General features: G+C 39.4%; 2 protein-coding genes across 2 annotated transcripts; one reads left to right on the forward strand and one right to left on the reverse strand.

Moving 5' to 3' along the window:
* The first annotated feature begins 529 nt into the window (after positions 1-529).
* Positions 530-4,948, forward strand: syngr3a (synaptogyrin 3a). Its single transcript, XM_053613095.1, has 4 exons — positions 530-871; positions 2,687-2,921; positions 3,079-3,224; positions 4,745-4,948. Exons 1-4 carry the CDS (start codon positions 770-772, stop codon positions 4,946-4,948), a joined length of 687 nt encoding a protein of 228 aa, XP_053469070.1. The 5' UTR covers positions 530-769.
* On the reverse strand, positions 4,789-19,417 carry znf598 (zinc finger protein 598). The gene is made up of 12 exons (XM_053613094.1): positions 19,123-19,417; positions 18,134-18,246; positions 17,906-18,035; positions 17,061-17,272; positions 16,755-16,972; positions 16,540-16,654; positions 14,262-14,440; positions 12,723-12,816; positions 11,768-12,609; positions 11,525-11,681; positions 9,503-9,653; positions 4,789-8,829 (listed from the first exon to the last, which is right to left on the reverse strand). Exons 1-12 carry the CDS (start codon positions 19,294-19,296, stop codon positions 8,470-8,472), a joined length of 2,745 nt encoding a protein of 914 aa, XP_053469069.1. The 5' UTR covers positions 19,297-19,417; the 3' UTR covers positions 4,789-8,469.
* Between the last annotated feature and the right edge of the window lie 5,568 nt (positions 19,418-24,985).

Raw genomic sequence — 24,985 nt, forward strand, 5'->3', positions numbered from 1 at the left:
TTTCTACCTTATGCTGGCAGTAAAATATAAATACATTATTTGGCCAAAAGTTTATGGACACCTGACCATCAAACCCATATGTGGTTCTTCCCCAAACTGTTACCTTGTTGGAAGCACTCAACAGTATAGGATGTTTTTGTATGCTGTAACTTTACAATTTCCCTTCACTGGAAATAAATGGCCCAAACCTGTTCCAGCATGACGATGCTCCTGTGCACAAAGCGAGCTCCATGAAGACATGGTTTGAGAAGGTTGGACTGGAAGAACTCGAATGTCCTGCACAGAGCCCTGACCTCACCAACACTGAACACCTTTGTGATGAACTGGAACACCGACTGCACCCCAGACCTCCTCACCTAACATCAGCGCCTGATCTCACTAACGCTCTTGTAGCTGAGTGAACACAAATCCCTACAGACATGCTACAAAATCTAGCGGAAAGCCTTCCCAGAAGAGTGGAGCGCATTATAACAGCAAAAGAGGGACTAAATCTGTTCAACAAGCACATGGTGTGTGTGATGGTCAGGAGTCCACATACTTTTGGCCATATAGTGCATCATAATTCCAGATTATTTGACCAAATAAAATGTTATTCTAGTGAAAAGATCAAGACCATGCTGCTGCCTGTAGATGTCGCTGTTGAGTATCGCAGCAGACCTCGGGGTTGGATTGATGAGAGCGCGCACCAGTGCGTGTGCGTGTGCGCGCAAGTGTGTATCCATCTCGACCCGCACAGCCTTCAACCTGAATCATAGCAGAAGGGGGGAAAATGGACGGAGTGGGGTCTTTCGGCGCTGGAAGAGCTGGGGCTGAATTCGACCCCGTCTCTTTTATACAACAACCGCAGACCATTCTTAGGATATTAGCATGGGTGAGTCTAATTCAGCGTGGATTGTGGTTATAACGCGGGTCTCATTAATACGCGTAATAAGAACACCCGAGCACTAATTAGGTATAGCGTTTAATTCATTTATCATAGCGTTTATCCCTTACAGTACATGGGCTTTATATAATTCAGTGAGCTATTACATACATGCTGTAATATTTGAAGCCTATTTGGGGGGGTTTTCGTTGCGTAAAAATGTTGACGTATTGATGCCATGGACGTGGTGGTTACCGTGATTTCTACTGGCTGATATCTCACTGTAATAAACCACACGATACTATCATATAATCCACAGAATACTGTACTATAATGCTTTTCATTTGATCCGATTACCACTGTGAAAAGCTACGGATGAGCTGTTGTATAGCTATTGCTCCAGGCCTGTTCTTTCTAACGAGGCTTTTATATGAAGTCATAATGGGGAGAAAGGCCGGGAGCGGCTGCTTCTCCTGACTCTCACACAGAGCATCACAGCCTCCGCCTGGATCACCAATCAGGCTGTTTGTGTTTCTGATCAGTCTTGATAAATTGGCTGAGAAAAAGGCCCATACTGTATAGATACCTGCATATTATACTAGTATATAGTATAATGTACTGGTACCGACATAGTATACTGGGATTGAGTATACAGGTACATAGTATACTGGGATTGAGTATACAGGTACATAGTATAGTGGGATTGAGTATACAGGTACATAGTATAGTGGGATTGAGTATACAGGTACATAGTATACTGGGATAGAGTATACAGGTACATAGTATACTGGGATAGAGTATACAGGTACATAGTATACTGGGATTGAGTATACAGGTACATAGTATGCTGGGACTGAGTATACAGGTACATAGTATACTGGGATTGAGTATACAGGTACATAGTATACTGGGATAGAGTATACAGGTACATAGTATACTGGGATTGAGTATACAGGTACATAGTATACTGGGATAGAGTATACAGGTACATAGTATACTGGGATAGAGTATACAGGTACATAGTATACTGTGCACATAGGTATACGTGTAAATAGCATTCTAGGATAGTATACCAATATATAGTAGTATAAAGGATATAGAATATATAGTATATATAGGATGTAGTATACCTTTACATAGTATACTGGGATGGTATACCAATATATAGTATACTGGGATGTAGTATACCTTCACATTGTATACTGGGATACCAGTATACCTGTACATATTATACTGGGATAGTATACCAATATACATTATACTCGGATGTAGTATACTGATATGTAGTAGAATATACTGGGATGTAGTGTAACTGTACATAATATACTGGGATAGTATACAGGTATATAGTATACTGGGAGTGTATACTGGCATATAGTATACTGGGATGCTTTTTTCTCTTATTATTATTAGTAGTAGAAGTAGTAGCAGAGTAGTAGTATTATTATAAGTAAAATTGCTATAGAATTACTGGTCATAGTATTTTACAAGTGGTCTCATTAATATACACTATAGCTTTTGAGGGGTTCTCTAGATAATTAAATGTTGTTAGCTTTCCAAAGCTCTTATAGGGGAAACCTTTGTTGTAGGTTTCTATATAGAACATTTATTATATTAAAGCCAATAATGTAGTAATGTAGCCAGATAATAAATGTGTACAATTGTAAATAAATCATTCCATCCACAAACCTGTTATGTCAAAGAATTCTTAAACTCAAGGTACCTCGCCTAAAATTGGAAGAACACAACATCAGTAATTGACTACAATTATAGTTCTGGTTTGTCCAGTAGTTTTTGTTATTTTTATTCTCTTCTCTACTCTAGATTTTCTCAATGGTGGTATTTGGCTCCATAATAAACGAAGGCTACGTTAACATCGGAAGTGAGACTCTCCATTGTGTTTTCAACAAGAACAATGATGCCTGCAATTACGGTGTCACCATTGGGCTCATAGCCTTTTTGGCATGCATCTTCTTCTTTGTCCTTGAAATGAAGTTCCAACAAATCAGCAGTGTTAAAGACAGGAAGAAGGCAGTCTTGCTGGAGATTGCATTTTCAGGTAAAGCTTGCAAAATAATATATATTTGAGTCGAGTCTTGGAGCAACACATTTTTATGCTGTTCATCTCTGTCTTTTTTATGTGTACACACATAAGTGTGTACTTATGTGTTCAGAGATCTATTTAACATTTGGTGTTTTTTGGGGGGTTTTTTTAGGTTTGTGGACATTCCTGTGGTTTGTTGGTTTCTGTTTCTTGGCTAACCAGTGGCAGCGCACCACGCCAGACAAGCTGCCACTGAACCAGGGAGCTGATGCAGCCAGAGCTGCCATAGCTTTCTCCTTCTTCTCCATCTTCACCTGGGTCAGTGCTGCATAGAATACATAGCTAATTTACTAAAACCTATTCAAATGCTTCTATCCTTTGGAAATGATAAGACTTGCTTGTTAATAGTCATGCATCATATACTGTATTTCTAATCTCAACATCAGCAGAGGAGACAGACAGTGACAGAGCAGGCTGAAAACAAACCCATTTCAGTCTAAGAATAACATCATGACCTAGCTAAAGTACAACAGATTGCTCTAGATACTTCTTTCAGTCTGTCAAGGGGGCACAGAGCAACTTCACCTCTTTTTGTTTCACAGTGAATGAAGATGTGAAAGATGCTTAGTGGCTTATAATATTAGCATCACCACTGACAGGCATATGTATAAAAAAAAAGAAAAGAACCAATGTTAACATGACCATAGACTTAAATCTAGGGTTAATAGAGTTTTAAATTTAGTCAAAATCTGATTTATTTCTTACATTTATCTTCAAGATTTTGATAGATGCATCAACATCTTAATCGGAAATATCGTGTCGCAGTAAAACTACATTAAAATGTACTAAAAAGTGGGGGTTTTTTAAGTTAACTTTTCTTGGATGCTTGTTTCTGAACAATTTTTTTTTAAAGTCACATTTTCAATTAAAGACAGACTTTCTCTGCAATAATAAAATACATAAAACAAATTTAGGGAGTGTTACAAATGAGCACAGTTTGTGATTTCACTAAACAGTGTCAATGGCTTGAACCTATCATGCGCTGACGTGCAAATCATTAGCGGATGATGTGGTGAATGGAAACATTTCTGTTCTGAAAACAGAACCTGCAAGCTAACTTAGCTAATGTTCACAGTGAAGAAAATCTTCACTGATTATGGCTATGCAAATTGAGATCAGATCCTAAAATTCTCACCAAAAGTCTACCAGTGATAAATGCAGACTACAGGGTGTCCCTAAAGTCTCATCAGCTGTGGACGTCCACTTCTCGGTCGGTCCGCAACACTTCCAGTCTTCGTTAATAAGTTTGGCAGCAGTGTCGTGTGTGTGTGATGTGCTCATCATGTTTCCTGTTAAAGTCCATCGCAACTTTGCGACAGCTTCCCGATCCAGCCATGAGAATGATTTCAATACGTTCTTCTTTTATCAAAGGCGTTCTTAATCTATTTGAATATATATATATATATATATATATATATATATATATATATATATATATATATATATATATATATATATATATACACTAAGCATGAAAAATTTTGGAAGACTAAAAAGTGTTAATTTCTTCCTATGTATGCAGATTTTTGGGAGACTGTAGTTTACTAGAACTTAAGCAGCTATGTATGTGCTAATGGTACCTAGGGTAAAACACTTTAAAGCTATGCTGTAGCAGCAAGCAAAGTTATTAAATGCAAGGTGATGAGTGAACTCACTGATCTGAGATATCGATAAATCCTCAGTAAAGGTTAACAGATGTCACTTCTTTTTCTGAGCCAGTCTAAGGTTCAGACATACACATGCACGTCCGTCTGAACGAGTGTGGCTTTGCGTTTCAGGCTGGTCTGACTGTGAGGGCTGTGCAGAAGTATCTTCTAGGGACAGACATGTCCCTCTTCACCACAGAACATCTGGATGGCAACCAACCTATCCAGCCTTACCCCACTGTGCCTGGCACAGAGACCACTGATGACTACCAGAGCCCACCTTTCGTTGAGAAACCAGACTCCAACGCCCCGACTTACCAGGTGCCAATTTACTAGAGGTGCCGATCAGGATCCATGTGCAACGTATCAGATCCGTCAAAGGTAGTATGAATGCAGGAAGAGGCTCTGGCCTTTCTTCAAGCTGACATGGTGTGACAGTGTTCATAGGTAGTGCTGTGCTGTGACCTTCTGTACAAGAGTTTGTCGATTGTGACTTTTTTAATTTAATTTGGGTCTATATGGATAGTTAAACATTAATTTATCAGGTTGAATCAGAGAGGAAATGAAATAAGACATTTCTTCTACGTATGACAGGATCTATCCGTCCAGGTCACCAAAACAAGGAAAAGTCAGCTACGTTTTTAAGAAATTAACAGGAGAACCTTACAAGCGGCGTGTGATTAAAAACGTCAGCGCTGTTTAACCTATGGGAAAGAAAAAAAATATGCATGTGCAACATATTCAGAAAGCGTTTAACTGTCATGCATCAAAGCTAACTTGAAACATAGAATACACTGAGTGTTTATGTGGCGATATGAAGTGCAATATTTATAATATATTAAGTATGAAAGAAGTCTTCAGATTATATTAAAAGATGTTTACCAGTTACAACCTGCCAAACAAACTGTACGTTAGAGTGCCGTCTTGCTCAAACGGAGACGCCGTTGTAGGCCTCCTGTGCTGAAGGTTATCTCAAGCGACGTTTCACTTCAGCGTTTGATTTAGTGAAGGCAGCGCAAGTATTCGCGTCTGCATCAAGAACGCACTGTTCAGTGTTTGTTCAAGGGTACTTTTACTAGGTGTGTAGTACAGATGGTATAACCATGAAAATAGGGGTTTAAACTCATACATCTGGCGTGAAATAACAAAGCAAGCGACTCACATTTGATACTCCTAGGTGCTTAAGAGAAAAACGTCTATACGATAAAACTGCAATCAAGAAAGGCTCAATTGAAAGGCCATTATGAAAACAATCCCACAGGATCATGTTAATAAAAGCAGAACTAAAATGAAATCCTCTTGGAAAAGAGCTTACTCTAAAACGCAGTCTTGCGAATGCTGGGGAATAAATTAAAACATTAACCAGACAGTAGCGTTTTTAAGTTGTTAAAATGATGTTAAAATGTTTGGTGACCATCAGTGCTTCGTCTGATATGTAGTAGGATATCACTAATGTTTCTGTGTGTTCTCAGATAGGAAAGCCTACAAAATGATATTGACTGTAATTCAATACATGACCTAAATGGAGTATGTTTGTGAAAGTGATCAGGGTTTTTGTGTTTCTTGTACCAACACTTAAAAAAAACAAACAAAAAAAAAACACCACTTTATGGACCACTGTTTGCGTACCGATCGGGTCACGTTTATTGTGGTAACTGCTAGAAAATAAAAAAAAATTGCACCAGAAAAAAAAAACTGAAGACGTCCACTCACGTACACAAATCATTGTATGTTTTGTGTTGGTTTTTTTTAAAATTCATAACCCTCTCAAGTGCAACATACGCACAAGGCATAAAGGATTATAAATATGGCCCCAAAATTGACGTTACTTTCTACTCTGGCATCATATCCTATCTTGTATGTTAATGCTGTACACAAAAGACTTACTGTTGTCAATTCTAATGTGTTTGGACTGCAGTCATTAAAATAAAAAAAGATATGTTTTTTTTCATGAGACGTCTGATCTGTGCAACTTGCATGACTTTCACAAGCATGTCCTTATGAAAACATAATAATAATAATAATAATAATGACTAAATTTGTGTATTTAACCATTTAATTTGATTCTTTTAGGAGCCAGCTGTGCATCATTACTCATCTAATCTGTAGGTAAATATTTTTTTTCCCCCACCCATTGCTGTGTAAAACAGTACTAGATCACAATAGAACATAACATTCAGTCATTAATGGTAACAAAAGAGAAGTTAACAGGAAAACGTATTCATCCCCACGTCCCAGTGCATTTTCAGAAATGAATAGAGTTGAACAAAAGCAGGAGCAATGCAGATGCTGGGATGCAGTAAAAAAAAAAAAGAAAAAAAGAAAGAAAGAAATAAAATTATAATAATAATTACCCTGCAGTCAAAATAATAAATGTGCTTTCATTCTTCTATTTAACTCCAGAGGTCAGTGCCTTACTATGCATCAACTGCATTATTGCATGTAGGCTAATTAAAAAAGAATGACATTTTAATACAAAAAAAAAACATACAAAAAACAAAAAAGAGATGTTATGAAAAATAGAACTTTGTCCGCCCTGGTCACACTCTGCTAAACTAAAAGCTTAGTTACAATAATCCCCTTAAATAATAATAATAATAATAATAATAATAATAATAATAATAGGTCCTAAATAAATAATGAGGAAAGTTCAAATTAAGCATGGAAACAAGTGCCGAGGTGTCACAGTGACTGACGGGAAATGGTAATGGTACAAGTACTTTGTTCATTTGATTGATGAAATCACTTTTTATCAACGGACTTCAAGAAAGCCCTTTGTCAGAGACGGATCATTTACGAGGCACTTACACAACTCATCATTTTCATAATCATTTTCCTTCATCCAAATCTTATATATAAATATATAAAACCTCTTTATTTTTTGTTGGTTTGAAAAACAGGTGAGCAACAAGACTAATGAAAATAACTCCATACATAAATGTTTTGGGAGAATCAAATGCTACGGAAGTAGCTATTTTTTGCATTTTTCTTTCTTTCTTGTTTTCTCATGATCTCCACATGACCTAAAAAGCTGTTTTCCTCACGATGTCATTTTACCATGAGAAAATCTCACGCCTTGTGAATGGGACTGGTGTCGCGTGCACGTAGACCTCCTTCTCGCGTGTCGGACACTAATGTGGAAGTTATCAATCACTGACAGACACAGAGCCATTTCAGCTCTGATCAAAGAAAAAAAATATATTTGTTCATCCATGATGCAGCAGGATTGCGCTAAGTCATGGTCACGAGAAAACAACTTTTTTTTTATGTGGAGATCATGAGGAAAATTACATCAAGAAAACAAGAAAGAAAAAAATAATTATGCATGGTCTCTTAGGGCTTCTGTAAAATGCAGCAGCTAGACCATGCCTAAAGCATGAGTACAAACAGATGAAAATGTCACCCATAAATCCAGAGATGTGGCATTAAGAAATGTATTATACAATAATAACAATAATAATAATAATAATAATAATGAATACTCCAAAAGCAAATCTCTCCCATCATTACAAAACATTTCAATCTCACCTTTTGAGTTGGGAAAGTTTTTTTTATTTTATTTTTTCTTCAAAAAAGTGGTGAATTATTTCAAACGCTGTAGTCCAGGGGTGTCCAACTCCAGACCTGGAATGCCATAGTTAAACCTGGTAATTTACAAGTGTGCCAAATTAGGCATCTCGGAACCAGGAAGTCGCCAAACTCTGATGGACTCCGATAGTGGAGTTGAGCGCCCATGCTCTAGACACACTACAGCTGCATTGTTTCACATGATACCTCACTGTCTTAAGCATCTTTGACCCTCAGAATAACAAAAAAAAAAAGCATCATTCTGGGAGCAGTGCCCCTGATTTTGGCAGTTAACTGATAATCTTGCTTATAGCCTGGAGAGAGGGAAAGTCGTCATCTCCATTATGCAGGGTCTTATGAGCGTTGAAGTCTTTTGGGGCCAATACCTGCTTGCAGGTAGGACACACTTGGCAGTCCAAGTCTAGACTGTTGTTAGAGGTACATGTTTGCCAGGCTTTCTTTTTGTTCTTCTTGCCTTTGGAGCCTGGCTGCTGTTTCTCCGTTGCTTTAAAGTCTGCATGGGCAGTGAGAAGCTCCTGTTGTTTGTGTGTGTCTGGAAGTAGAACCAGCAACTCGTTGAAGACCCTGCTGAAGTTTTCCCCCAGCAGCTCATGGCAGCTTTTGTGGTACTGGGCAGCAGATATTAAACCCTAGTAAAACACAGGAGATATTTTATTATTATATAATTAACATGGGGGTGAAAACAGGAACTTCTATTTGGAGTGAGTACAACGTCAAGATTCAATCATCAGCATTATTATTACTAACAAAATACTTCCATGTATTAAAAAAAAAAAAAAAAAAAAAAAAGGTTTTATAGAAGGCAAGAAGAAAAAAAAACTTGTGGACTTGTATTTGGGATGAGTAGAAAACCCCATGATTAATCAGTCCCTCCAGGATTTTAGCAATTTTGCGATCGCAGAAATTAATGCGAAATCATGCAGATTCGACAATCTTCAGAGGCGCATGTAATTTTTCAAAATGACCGCAGATTTGGGCCAAGACGCCTCGTGTGACATCATCAGAACGCGCATTCAGCCAAAGCCCTCTTTGATTCATGTGCATCGAACACGAGTCTCATTTACTAACAAACTTCACTGTGAAAGAGTGAAAAACAATTTCACGCAGCTGCAATTTCACCAATTCAAGTAGTTTTCCGCAAAAAAAAAAGTTACAAAGCAAGTTACATCGCAAACTTTGAAAAAAAACAGCGTCTTGGGCCACAACAATCACGCAAAAAATTCCTGTATGGACTGATTAAATAATCAGCATTATTACAGCAACAAATATTTTCATACAAGACATCTGGCTAACACTGGTTACCTGTCTGAACTGTCCTGAATAGTTTTTGAATTCATTGAACTTGGATTCATCATTCTGAAGGAAGTTCTGTATTGACTGAATAAGGTCCATGTTCCTCTGTTTGAAGTTTTCAGGCATGTGGTAAGTTCCAAGTGAGGATGCTGGTCTACAACTGTAAGAAAGAAAATGAATTATTTTTATTATTTATTTATTTATTTATTTTTAAATCATGCCACTCAAATAGTAATGTTAGCAAATAACTGAACAGATAAAATACATGTATAATTTGCCAAAAACCCAACAATGCACTTCATAACATTAGTAGATTTCCACAAGGTGACCCAAAAGTTCTCCATACACTTTTTTTTTTTAACAAAATGTCTTCCAAAATGTTTCATACTTAGTTTATATTGTATATCTTTTTTCAGAGAGTGTTTAAGAACGCCTTTTACAAAAGAAGACCGTATTGAAATCATCCTCATGGCTGGATCGGGAAGCTGTCGCAAGGTTGTGATGGACTTTAACAGGAAGCATGGCGAGCACATCACACACACACAATTAAAACTAAATCTAAGATAAAACAAAGGCAACCTGAGTAAACACAAAATACAGTTTGAAGCAAAAAAGTCATCCAGTACCAACTGAGCCTGTGTGAAAAATGTATTTGCCCCCGTAGTTACTAATTTAGCTGCATTCATAATGTGGTTCAGCTGGACTAGACACAACCAGGTCTGATTACTGCAAACCCTGTTCAATCAAATCAACACTTAAATAGAACTTTTTCAACAGCATGAAGTTGGTTAAAAGGTTTTACCCAGTAACACACTGCCAAAATTGAAAGAAATTCCAGAAATGATGAGGAAGTAGGTGATTGAAATACATCAGACTGGGAAGGGTTACAAAGCTATTTCAAAGGCTCTGGGACTCCAGATAACCACAGTGAGAGCCGTTATCTCCAAATGAAAAAACTCAGCACAGTAGTGAACAACCTTCCAAAATTCCTCCAAGTGCATAGAAGCTACTCATCCAGGAAGTCACAAAAGAGCCAAGGACAACATCAAAGGAACTACAGGCCTCTCCTGCATCAATAAAGGTCACTGTTCATGACTCCACTATCAGAAAGACACTGGGCAAAAATGGCATCCATGGAAGAGTGGCGAGGTGAAAACCACTGCTAACCCAGAAGAACATTAAGCCTCATCTGAATTTTGCCGAAACACACCTTGATGATCCTCAAATCTTTTTGGGAGAATGTTCTGTGGGCTGATGAGTCGAAAGAGGAACTGTTTGGAAGACAGGAGTCCCGTTACATCTGGCGTAAACCAAACACAGAATTCAACAAAAAGAACATTGTACCTACGGTCAAGCATGGTGGTGGTAGTGTGATGCTGTGGGGATGCTTTGCTGCTTCAGGGCCTGGGCAACTTGCAGTAACTGAGAGAAACATGAATTCTGTTCTCTACCAGAAAATCCTAAAGGAGAATGTCCAGTCTTCAGTGTGTAAGTTGCAACTCAAGAGCAACTGGATTATGCAGCAAGACAATGATCTAAAGCATAGAAGTAAGTCCTAGCGCTAGAAGTAAGTGAAAGACTGATCTCCAGTTATCGGAAGCGTTTGGTTGCAGTTATTGCTGCTTAAGGTGGCACACCCAGATTTTAAGTTTAAGGGGGCAGTTAGTTTTTCACATTGATGATAGGGTGTTGGATAACTTTTATTGCTTCAATAAAAATAAATAAATTAAAAACTGTATTGTGCGTTTACTCAAGTTGTCTTTGTTTTATGTTGTATTCTGTTTGAAGATCTAAAACTAGTTAGTATGAGAGATACACAAAACAGAAGAAATCAAATACTTTTTCACAGCACTGTATTAACAAATTGAAAAAGACTGGAAGTGTTGCAGACAGAGACGTGGACGTCCACGAACGTCCACTGACGAAGGTACAACCAGTGCTGGGATACATGTTCGCTTACGTATGGAGCCTTTTGGGACACCCTGTATTACAGACTGTATTTTGTGTTCACTATACTTCATGCCTGCTAACCTGTTCAACTCTGGCACCGTGCATTCTGCTACGTTACTGTTGAGCGGGACACCGGTGAATCCTGGAGGAGGCTTGCTGACCACAGGCCCGAGACCAGGAGGAGGAGGAGGAGGAAGCACTGTCTGAATGTTCTTCAATGAAAATGTGGTCTTAAAACCTAAAATACAAACACGATACAATAAAAGGTTAGCTTCAGACAATACACGAGACCGTGTTTGTATACAGTAACTGGGCGAATCATACCAGGTGGAGGTTTCTTAGTAATGAGAGCAGGGAAATCCTCTTCTTCAGGTGCAGCTGGTGGTTCAGAGATGGGCTGCTTTTTAGGGGCAGGGGGTTCTTCAGGAAGGATGGTGTTCTTAGTTTCCTTAGGTTTCTCCTTATATCCGTTTATGAACATATTTGATTTGGGGACCACGGTGCCTTTTGGAACACCACCATCTGGTGGCTTGGTCTTGGGTACGTTTTCTTTGTGAGCCGCAGCGGTAACCAATACCATGTTATCTGCGGCCGTCCCGGAAGGGGTAGCTGAAGGCTGTCTCTTCTTCTTGCCGTTTTTGTTATTGGGCTGCGATGAGCCAGTCTTCACTGTAAGCAGGGAAGAAATGTCTAACATGGTGGGGACAGCACGAACCTCCGGAACCATTTTGCCAGTTTGGGGGTCCTCATCATCTGACGAGACCGGAGATTTGACTTTGGATGTAGCTTTGGTGCTCTGTGAAGAGGTAAGCTTCTTCTTGCGGCGAGACACCTGAGCCTGAGGAACAGTAGAGGAGGGTGGTGGGTCACTAGAGGAAAACACAGGGGCACTGTGCGAGTGTGCCTTTGTCGGCAGAACCACAGGCTTATTATTGAGCACGCCAGATTTACTTCCTACTTGGGACCAAGCAGATGTCGTATTCTCTTGAGGTTTATGAGGTCTGATCTTTGAGACAAGTGCTGGGAAGTCCTCCTCTTGGAAAGAAGAAGGTTTTCTAGCTTGAGCCGTGTATGCTGGTGTCATTGGGGTTGGACCCATTGTACCAGAATGTACCAGGCTAGGGAAATCATCCTCTTTCAGTGAGACAGGAGTGGGTTTCACCATGCTGCAACAAAACGTTTATCAGTGTGTAGTAAAAGCAACGCAATATCCAGACAGAAATTATACATCTTTTGTGTTATTACAAACAGTGACAAATATTTACGTATCAAAACATACCTATGAACAGGCGGCGGTGGCGGTGGTGTTGCACCAGCTCCTAATACTGGGAAGTCTTCACCCTTCAGCGGGACATTATTCTTCGCTGATCGACCTGAAATATATCAATATTTTTTAGATGTACTCGATATACAGCTGTCTCCGGGGGCAAAAGCTACAGGAGCTCATATGAGACCTAGAATATGAATAGTGCAGACCTGCCAACCCCAAAGAGGAATATCGCGTAGTCCAGCCAGGGGGCAGGGTTTAATATAGTCTTTACAAATGGCTTATCTGAAGTCCCTTGGAGAAACGGTGAAATGTTTCGAGCCGTGGTTGAAAAATGAATAATGCGACATCGGGGGGAAGTGGGCGGAGCTTCCGGGGAGTCGGTTAATATTGCAAAGTTTAACATTCCAGATTCACATGTAAATAGGCTCAAACTGCTCTTTTGGCAGACATATTTTTGAGTGATACCTCATACAAATGTATGTTAATTAAAATGTTAAAAATGTTTAAATATTTAAAATATTAAATATGGTGGTCCTGAAAGTGCACAGGTTGGCAGGTCAGGTAGTGTTTCACCAGCATTACCTGGCCATTTACTACCGAAACAAAACTTGTAATACATCGATTTGACTTTAACATTCAAAAGAAATTTTCATTTTGTCTTTTAGACCAAAAATAGACAAACATGTATCGCATATATACGTTAACGTCCCCATGAAATGATTTGAAACACGCAGCGTTATTCGATGTGTTGACGTAATTTCCTCTGAAACAGGAAGTCAAGGCGAGACATAGAGTGGCCCCTCCCCTTTTTAAAAATAGCCAATAGCGTTTAGCTTACCTCACAGCCCAGGCTAAGCCATTCTTGGCAGTTAGTAGCATGGACGCGAGCCAACCAATAGGGAATGAATTCAAGCCATTTCCTTCTTAACCAACTTATAGTTGAAGAAAACACGCGTTCGAACAGCTAAAGACACATTTACGACCCGTGCTTGCCAATATGATTTCTCTCGTTCAACAACGGCAACTCCAGTAAGGTGATTTTTATAATGTTGAGAGCGGGACACTTCAGATTCTAGAGAGCGTTTGATTGGACAGAAAATCTGATGAGAAGCTGAAGTGCAGAATGATATCAAAATCGCTGATCCGTATTGGTGGTAGAGAGAGACACTGTAAATTTTGAATGCGTATATCTTCTAAATGCGAATTTTGTCAATGTTTTGGAGCGCACGAGCACATAGATAACCTTAAAACGAACATATTCATACTAAACGCTACAGAACAATTTTGATTTCACGGGGACTTTTAGGTGCTTGTAACTGCACATAGCAGACAAAAACAACAGACCATGTCACAAGTAATGAGAGAATATAGCAAGGTTTGAGATCAGAGGACTCTAAGAGTAGTGACTAAACTATACTCAGTGGGAATGTGATTAGTTGTAGCATGTTTCAGTAGATCTCATACGGACAGAGGCGTGAGAGAGCTTGACTGATCAGGACAATCAACGACACATAACAGATTCAATAATAAAGTTCAAACCCACTTTACCTTGTATGTCACTAGGAGGTTTGACTGTCCCTCGATTGCCTCTTAATTCGTCGCCAGCCATCGTCTCCTCTTTGCGTGGTTTTTGGCCACCTCTCTCATGAACTTGTCCCCTCTCCGCCTGTCGGCGAGCAGCCTGTGAGGCCTGAATCGCCGCAGCCAGGTCCTTATCCTCTTCCTCTCTGTACACAACCCCATTCAGTACAGGTTAAGCACTGTCAGGTAATAAATGTCTGGAGATTAAGGTCTTGAGTTTTGGTTTGAACACATCCTCAAGGTGTCAGATGTAGTGGGTCCCATTTATTATACCTGGAGCCTCATTTATAAAATCATCATATAATCGGATTTTGTCTAAAAGTTAAAAGTGATGAACAAATCAGAGGAAGCTGAAATGGAGAAAAATGTTATTTTATTTACTGAAACTGAAATGTACACTACCGGTCAAAAGTTTGTGGACATTCAACTGAAATGTTTCTCATGATGTTAAAAAGCTTTTGATCTGAAGGTGTATGATAAAATGTGTGAAATCGGTGTTGTAGACAAAAACATAATCGTGCCAACGTATTCATTTCCTTCATTAGAAAACTAACATTTTATTTACAAAAAAATATTTATTTAAACCGACGACTCGGGTGAAATATTCAGCAAAGCAGCCGATAAGTGTCCAGCGTAGGTGTGAACTCCTTTAATACTGTTTAAAAAGCATCTCAGGGAAATTCCTCAAGAATTCGGTCGAGAAAACGCCAAGAATACATTTCTGGAAATTCTAGGCGAAAAGGTTGTCTACTTTGCAGATGGTAAAATACTAAATTATTTTGATTTATGTTGGATTTTTTATCACAACATAATTCCCATAGTTCCATTTGTATTACTCCAGAGTTTTGATGACTTTATTATTATTATAAAATGTGGAAAAATAAAGAAAAATAAAGAATGAGTGTGTTTAAACTTTTGACCGGTAATGTATATGTAATACATTAAATTTCTTCCCTGATGGAAGGCTATTATACTGCTTATTCTTCCATCTGAACAGGGTTCCAGTGCCTTCAGGGCGTCAGAAAAGGCACTTCAGATGGGAAACGGGACAGAGTGCAGTGGTTCAGGCAAAGTCGCTCTTTGTAACCAAACCAGCTGAACAATATGCCGAACTCCATCGTGTGTACAGACGAGTGAGCGAAACTGGTGTGAGCTCCGCCAGCACGTCTCACACACCCTCTTCTCAAGCGTGCTCATCACATATAGTTTTGGTCGGAGTGAATCTGTTTATATTGACTGTTTTTCCCCTTTCAAGTCAGCGCAGCAAAGTTTAATTTGTTCACTGTTTTGGTCTTGCAAACTTACCTACGTTTTAAAAATTTTTTCACCAATTATTGTAAATCGTTAATAGGGGACGAGTTGAAGAAGAGTCGAGGTATGTTCACACATACAGCCACTCGCAGCGACAAAGCGACTGGAGACCATTCAATTACGAGAGCTGATGACTTCCGGGCGACTGTCGGTGACTAGGTGTGGGCGTGTCCAACGACACGAGAAAGTTGAGAAAAGTTTTACTTTAAGCAAATTTGGAGTGACTCAGTGCAGCGAGTACCAATGGGAGTGAAGACAGTAGAGTGTACGTGATCCGTGATGCTGCCTGCGAGTCCGAACGTGATCCAGACAGTCCGTATCCTGCGCTTTCGCCGCAGATAAACGGCCGTAATGGCAAAGAGCTCACGCTGCTTCTCCTTCATCTCCTAGGATATGGTGCATTTATACACTGGTGACTTTTATATACGAACGCTCTCCCTCCAGAATGTTTCATTCTAGCTACATGAAAACTGATCTGTTGTCAAAAGTGGAATGCTAGTTGCGCCACCCAATGATAAATGTTACTATGGCAACCAATAGTAAAAACGATTACTAACAACATCACAGTACAGCGACTGGTGACTCACAGCGATAAAATCTCTGTATGTGATACCGAACCTTCAGACAAATGTCCTCATTTCAGTGGATACGGCAGCATTTCCTTTGAAGGCAACGATAAAACTTACGCTTCTACACATCACGCTCTTAACAACTTGCACCTTTGCTGGACGTAATGCGAAAGAACCTCCTACTCCTCTAAAATTTGTTTAGAGACCATTTTCCAAGATTGAGAACATTTCTCCAACCCACGATAAATGTTTCGTGAGTCTAGTCTACTGCGAGCCGTTACTTCGAATCTGCTTTGAAATTATGACGTAGATCGATGTAAAAGTGCAGGCACGTTATTAAAGCTGTTGGAATGAGACAGACTTACCTATTGTACCTCCAGCTTCTGACATTTTGGTGTAACCCCTGCGGTCTTCCTCTTCCCGAGCGCCCTTGTCTGTTGAAGCGATCGACTTCCTCATAATCGTCGGCACCTACTAGACCTGAAAAAGCCATATAGAGAGAGCGCTGAGTAAAAGTCTGACAGCAGGTTAAAACAACGACACGAGATTATACCGAGCCGACTCGGACTGACCCACTCACCATCATTCCTTCTCTGCTGGCGTGGGGCGTAGTTGAACTGTATGTCTATCTGCCGGTTTTGCCGTGCCTCGGCCCGGTTCTTACTGTGGGCAGCGGTTTTGTGGGCTTTGTAGTCGATCTCTGTCCGAAAGGCATGCGTGAACTGCTCTGTACTGCAGCGACCTTCCTCACACAGAAAATGGCTCTCTCTGAAGTGATCACTGAGATAGCGGTAGTCACTGAAACAGACAGGAGACAGTTAACTTTTTAGTAAATATATAAATATTAATTATATAAACACAAACACACACAGAAACAGTGAAGTACCTGTAGTATTCTTGTGCTCCGTCTGCATCACAGAAATGGCAAAAGTAGTGGTCTCGCCTTAAGTGCTTCAGCAGTTCGTCGTTATCCAGATATCGGTCGTCACAGAATTTACAAAGCGGGTGGCCGCGATGAGACGTGTCGTCTGGGTCCCCTTGTGTCCGATGTCGAGCCAGTTCTTTGCGGTTGTACCACTTCCTCTCATAGGAGAATATCTGAATGTGGAATTTGTATGATGATTAACATTACCGACTATAAGCAAAACAAGCACGTCAGCTAAGTACAAGCCAGAAACACAGCACAGTTACGACTAGAGGTCGACCAATTGATAGGTTTTGCCGATTAGTCAGCACAGAACTATCGGTTATCAGCAAAAATCCACACCGATAGTTTTCCCCGGTTGTGTCTGCTGTGGGAGCAGCTGAAAAGTCTACGCTGTCGTTATATAATATGAGAGCGGCCTCTAGAGGCGAAATAAAAACTATCACTGACTAATTTTGTTGTGTTATTTGAAGTGTTTTTTTTTCCATTCATTGTGGATGTCTCTATTTTTATATTATTTGGAGTGTTACTTTTTGGATCAGTTTGGATGTATATATTTTATTTACTTTAATATGTATTAATATTTATTTCATTTAAAAAAGTACAGTGCATTTTCATGGTATAGTCAGTACTGTTTATTTTCGTTATAAATTTCAGTAATATTTTACTTTGAGTGTTACGTTTTCATTCAGTATTAATTTAAAAAACTATCGGTTGATTAATCGGTTATCGGCAGGTTCTGCCCAACTTAGTTATCGGTATTGGTAAATTCCGTTATCGGTCGACCTCTAATCACGACACGGTACCTTCAAGTGCTTAGCACATAATTTGCAGCAAAAGAGCTCATGCTGCTTCCGCATATGCTGCTCCAACTCCTCGAATTTGGAGAACACTTTGGGTTCAGGACATTGTGGACATTCAGACAGCAAAATCTTCCTAAATTCAGTGATAAAAATACACACACATACACAAGATTACAAGATTTTCCCCTCAAAACTACAAACGTAGAAGAGGCAAAACTGAATCGCACGTACCTGAACTGGGCGAAGATTTTTCCGTCACCGAAGTAGATGTCATATTTCTTCTCAGCCTGGAATTCCTGATGCGCGAGAGCAGCGAAGGGTTGTAGCTTTCGAACGAATATAACCTGCGAGAAGATGGAATTGGTGGGGATTAAAGATTAAAGACAGTATACCATCATCACCACTGGGGAAAAAAACTAAACAATCTAAACCCTCATAGAATTTGTAATGGTTATAATGGGAATTGTATTAGTTTTAATGGAAACTGCAATCGTCCCTGTGGGTCTCTACTGGTCATTTGTTACCTTCCACTGGTGGCACGTTATGTCTTGTAGACACCATTAAGGGTCAATAATAGTTTTAATAATTAGCTGATGGTTCGTAATGGTACTTGTAGTGGAAACCATTAGGATTTCTGAGATGGTTTCTGTTGTTTTGTTTTCAGCAGGTAAACCATTTCGGACTGAGTTATATAATCAGTTCAGCTGTACATCATGAATCATGTCTGTGATATGTGTTATCTGCTGGCTCAGAAGGACACCTTGGACCACATGAGGCTGATTGTAAGACTCAGCAGCTGGGGAAATTGTAAGGCTGGCAACTGAAATGATTTGAGAATAAAGATATAAAGACGGTAAGCAATAATGATATAAACCTATAAGGTTTAGCTTGCTAGCTATCTTTAAACACTTTGATGAAGAGAAAACGAAATCTTTCATGCTTCTGAGAAACTGAATCTTTAGTTTAGCAGACAGTTTAGTTTTAGAGAAAGTCAGCTAGCTAACTAGCCTGATACAAACTTTTTTTTTTTTTAGCTAGGTAAGCTATACTCGTTTCCTGAGTTAAAGCGAATTAAAACACTTCCTTGACTCAAAGGGATCATACTAAAACAGTTCCTGATAGACGACGGATTAATCCAGCTAGCAGGCCCTGGAGGTTGGCTTATCAGCGCGACTCGGCTCTGCTAGCTGGCCGGTTAGCGGAGGTGATCAGGCCGCTACCTTGTCCAGCTCCACTCGGCAGACGGCGCAGTATTTCTGCTCGCACAGCACCCGCATCTTAGTGGAGCACCGGTAACACACCGGGTGGTCACATTTCCCCACGGCGAAAAGATCAATGTCCTGGCAGCAGAGCACACAAACATTCTCGGCTTCCTTCTTCATCGTTGATTGCATTATATCACAAGGCACAACTCTGTTAATTCTCGTCTCGTGTCAAAACCACTGTAGCTAACGAGCTAATGTTGTGCTGCCTGTAAAGCGGCCGACGGTGAAGGGAACTCACTGGCATGACGTCAGACGGTCAATATTCAAATACGCGGAAATTAAGGGACCGTCTCTGAAGTTACATACGACATTGTTATACACGTTTCTAACTTCAGTAGCATTTGAAGGGAATGACTTACAGTCATATAACCAACTGGAAAGTGTTCATCTGGGTGTCAGGTATGACGCACACCTTTTAGATTTTTTGATATTTAACCCTACAATGCATGAACCAAAAAAACCTTCACAAATGCATAAAGGGGGTCAAAATGAACCTGTACTGGATTGAATGGTTTTCTTCTCCTTCAAAAAAAATATATATATTTAATTATTATTAATGAAATAATTAAAAGAACTGATGATACACGAATGTTTTAATATTTCAAACATTTTTATTTGTTTTCTTTTAGTTTATTTATGTATATGTTTAGATTGTGGATGGGAGCCAAAGGAATTAAAAATTATTTACATAGGCAGCACTTCCGGTCAACCTTTTGAGCCCTCAACTTCCCTGTCACAAGAATAATCCTGGTCCTTCCTTTCCTCTGTACCATTCTGCTTATTGTGCTCTGAACTTTCATCTTCATCCTCATCTTCATCTGCAGTGTTCCTGTTCTCCAGCCTCATCTTCCCTGTCACAAGAATAATCCTCGTCCCTCCTTTCTTCTGTACCATTCTGCTTCTTGTGCCCTGAACATGCGTCGTCATTATTAGCATTATCATCTTCATCTTTATCACCAGTGCTGTTCCTGTCATCTTCCCTGTAACAAGGATAGTCTTCATCTCTTCTTTCCTTTGTTTCATTGAGTTTAATGTTTATTTGCAAATCATTTATTTACATTTTACACAGCGTCCCAACTTTTTTGTAATTGGGGTTGTACATTCACTTAATACATAACCAACTGTATTTGCATGAATACTCGGTCAGACCTGCATTTTGACATGATGTGTGTGTATTTATTTGACCGTCCAAGTGGAATAAACCCCTAAAGAGAATTCAATTTAGTACTCGCACCATGAGGCACCAGGGGGCTTTCTGTGTGCACACATTTGCAGCACGCACACAGAAAATGTCTCCCTGGTTAGACAGGGAGACATTTATTAATTTCTTGTTGTCTTAATTTTATTTTGTTATTTTTTTTTAATCTTTCATTTTATGTTACACATGAGGCGGACTCAACTGTACTCTGTCAAGTTCGAGTACAAATTTATCCCAGTACATGACGTCTGAGTCCGGGAACGAGTACCCCAACTCTAGTGGATATACATATAATAACATATATAATAACATATATATAAATATATATAAAACAGTATTAAAAATCATTTTAAACTCAATGACACCTGAACATTAAGAAAAACCAACATGTGTGTTTTTATGCATGCTGTGCATACCGTGAGCAATGCGCCTTACCTATCATTGTGCAAAATTAAAATCAATGTTAAGTGAAAATAAAACAGCTTTGGCCAAGCTGCTTAGTTACTTGGGGCAAATGCTAAGCTACTGTCAAGCTAATGAGGGGAAAAAAGTTAAGCTAGTTACTTAGCTATTTATATCTAGCTACTCCATAAAACTGAGAACACTACATTCTTCTTCTGTCTGTTTGAAGCACCTGCCCTCGAACACCTTTCCTGTCCTCTGTCCAAACGGTTTGCAGCCATTTTGCCAAATTTTCATTGGTGGGTTGGAGTTGAAAATGTAGACAGCTAGGATGGACCACTTTGCCTTTCCTTTTCCAACGCCATGTCTAATAAATGCCTTAGCTATTTGATTTCTGCCACCAGCCTTTGCCCAAAGGTCATTTTCTCTTTTATGTTTCCCCTTTTTAAATCTGCCCATGATGCCTACTGAAGTCTGCTAACAGCGTGCAACTCTTAATTGACTATTGAGCCCATCCCTCCTTGGTAAGAGTTCCAACAGTCTAGAACTCAGCACACTATCTCCGGAAAATTACTGAAAATTTACCATTAAGAGATAATGGATCTTTTTAAAAAAAAACTATTCGGTAGTGAAATTCATATCTAATTTACATATGATTTAATAGTTTATTTTATTAAATATCATAAATATAAAAGGTGTGCGTTATAGCTGACAGTTAGATGAACACTTTCCAGTTGGTTTTGTGACTGCACATCATTCCCTTCAAATGCTATTGAAGTTAGAATCGTGTATAACAATGTCGGATGTAACTTTAGAGACGGTGCCTTAATTTCCGCATATCCGCGAATAGCGAGCGTCCAACGTCAAGCCAACTTTATGCCAGTAGGGAACTCGGCGTGGACGTCAACTCTTAGCGCCGGTGCATCGTGGGTAGAGCGGGTGCATCATCATGAAAGGCTCGTGCTTGGTCGTGTGTTGAGATGTAAATATTACAGAGACACGATAACACCGTATATGTTGGAAGATATGCAAAATTTTGAATATATATATATATATATATATATATATATATATATATATATATATATATATATAGTATATGAGAAATATAAGGATAGAATATTATTAATAGTATAATATATGCATGAAAACACATTATTTAGCACACGAGACTGCTGCTAGCTATTGCAACGCGTCCGCCATATTGTAAGGGGCGGAAATCAAAGCAAGTGTACGGAGATGCGGGAGCGAGGGGTGTTGTGTTGAGATGTAAATATTACAGAGACATGAGAACAAAGTATATGTTGGAAGGTGTGCAGCTATAGGAATATGTGAAAAAAAAAATAATATATACATAAAAGCATTATTTAGCACAAGCGACTGCTGCTAGTTTTTGCAATACGTCAATGCGTCCGCCATATTGTAAGGGGCCAAATTCAGTTAGCAAGGCTAGCCCTTGGCATCTACATCAGATTAGTTGCTGTTAACAAATATCTTGAAGTTGATTATTATGGACTATTGTGGAACCAGGAACCCCCCGTTTTCATGTTCATTGAGTCTAACATTTTTCAACCACATCCATAATATGTCACCGCAGTGCTTGAGAAGGCACACGTGATATGTAGTTACAGGTGTATGAACGTGAACAAGATGGATTATTTACTCCATCATGCTCCTCCCCCCATGTCATTGGAGGAGAACGTAAGGTAGATAGACAGAAAACAAAACTGCAAATGAAGGGTTTTGTTTGTTATGTAAAGAAAGGGTTACAACATTCATTCTGTCTACAATGTTTGGTTTCAGAAGTAACATAACATGAAGCCAGTATAGCATTATAGACTTGAAAAAATGAGAACTCCCAAATTCAGCTGCCTATCAGCCTTTAAGTGTGTGTATAACATCATTCTTACGATACATTCTCTTCTACTATAACACTGACCCTATATACAGCAAGCTTTGATGCACGGTGTGTTCTGACACCTTTCTGTCATAGCCAGCATTAACTTTTGCAGCAATTTGTGCTACAATACAGTAGCTCTTCTGTGGGATCGGACCAGATGGAGCTAGCCTTAACTCCCCACATGAATCAATGAGCCTTGGGTGTCCATGACCCTGTCGACAACTGATGGGTTGTCCTTCCTTGGACCACTTTTGGAACACCCCAAAAGACCTGCCGTTTTGGAGATGCTCTGACCCAGTTGTCTAGCCATCACAATTTGGCCCATGTTAAAGTCACTCAGATCCTTACGCTTGCCCATATTTCCAGCTTTCAACACATCAACTTTAAGAACTGACTGTTTACCTGCTTCCGAATATGTCCCATCCCTTGGAAGGTGCCATTGTAATGAGATAATCAATGTTATTAATGCCACCTGTCAGTGGTTTTAATGTTGTAGCTGATTGGTGTGTGCGTGTTTTTCATCACCATTTATTAAAGGCTGGCTGAGCTAATGCATGAGATATTTAGTGGGATATTGTGGCATACAGTGGGATACTTAGAACAGTTAAAGATACATGTATGCTATATGTAGTCGGCATTTGATGTTAAATGTAGTTTCAGACATGACTCAAAGCTTTGATGCTTTCAAATATTGCCAGAGTAGGCAGCATTTTAGCATTTCAGACATGACATGATGCGGCTCTTGTGAGTTGCCTTTAAAGGAAAGGAGGCAGAAAAGTCTCAAATGAGCAAATGTCAGTTTTTCCAATACATATTTGTAATGATATGATTAGTAATTTAAACATTACAAACTAGTCATGAAGACACTTTACACCTCAATACCAAAGTCCACACCAACTCAATACCAAAACGAAGGTAAAAAGATTTCCAAAGGTAAATTTAAATGTATATTTATCTATTAGCTACAAACACCCCAAACACCTGTTTTCTCAGCTTGGAAGCAAGAAGGATGAATCTGAATGTACAATAGCGACTATGTATCATTAAAACCAAGAACTTTATTTTCAGATTAATTAATCAGGGGGAAAAAATAATGACATTTGTTCACAATATCCAGCTTTTCATTTCTTTGAAGGGTTTTGTAGTCATTACATAGTTCACTTAGATAATATTAGCTGCATAAGCCATGATAATAGACCCAGGCAGTAGCAAGAGTCCACAGATAAGTCAGGGGAGTGACCTTGGTGGCCTATACACACATGCATACACATTAACAGACCTAGGGGCGTTTTTGTGCTGGACACGGTCACAGAGTAACATCTAGAAGAAACATCACTGATCTTTGTTTGAAAGTTGCATGAAGATCCAATAAAGCCTCCTGTCCTTTGTTCCCTTTTATCCCCCAATTCTCATCAGAGTACAGGACTGACGAGAACACAATCCAACAGTGATATACAACCCCAATTCCGCAAAAGGTTGGGACAGTATGGAAAATGGAAAAAAACAAACAAAAAGAGTCATTTGAAAATTCAGTTCACTCTGCACTATATTGAAAACACATTATTAACACATTATTTGATGTTTTACTTTGTGAATTTAATTTAATTTTGAAAATATACACTCGTTTCAGATCTGATGACTGCAACATATTCCAAAAAAGTTGGGACAGTTGATTGTTTAGCACTGTGTAACATTACTTTTTCTTTTAATAACACTTATTAAGCGTATGGGAGCTGAGTGAAGACACCGGTTGGTTAAGTTTAGCAAGCGGAATTTTCCCCCATTCATCCATTATGCATTTCTTCAGCTGCACAACTGTACGGGGTCTTTGTTGTCTTATTTTGTGCTCCATAATACGTCACACATTCTCAATGGGAGACAGGTCAAGACTGCAGGAAGGCCATGCTAGCATCCACACTCTCTGCTTACGCAACTATGCGCTTGTAATCCGGGCAGAATGTGGTTTGGCGTTGTCCTGCTCTGGATTGCAGCATATGTTGCTCCAAAATGTGTACATATCTTTCTGCATTAATGCTGCCCTCACAGATGTGCAAGTTACCCCTGCCATGGGCACTGACACACCCCCATACCATGACACGATGGCTGATAACAGCTTGGATGGTCCTTTTAATCTTTGGGCCGGAGAACACGACGGCTGTTTTTTTCCAAAAACTATTTGAAATGTTGACTCGTCGGACCACAAAACACAATTCCACTGTGCTACTGTCCATCTCAGATGAGACAGAGCCCAGAGAAGTCATCGGTGCTTCTGGACAGTGTTGACGTATGGCTTCTGTGTTGCACAGTAAAGCCTTAAC

This window comes from Ictalurus furcatus, chromosome 24 (genome assembly GCF_023375685.1).
Source record: "Ictalurus furcatus strain D&B chromosome 24, Billie_1.0, whole genome shotgun sequence".
NCBI lineage: Eukaryota > Metazoa > Chordata > Actinopteri > Siluriformes > Ictaluridae > Ictalurus > Ictalurus furcatus.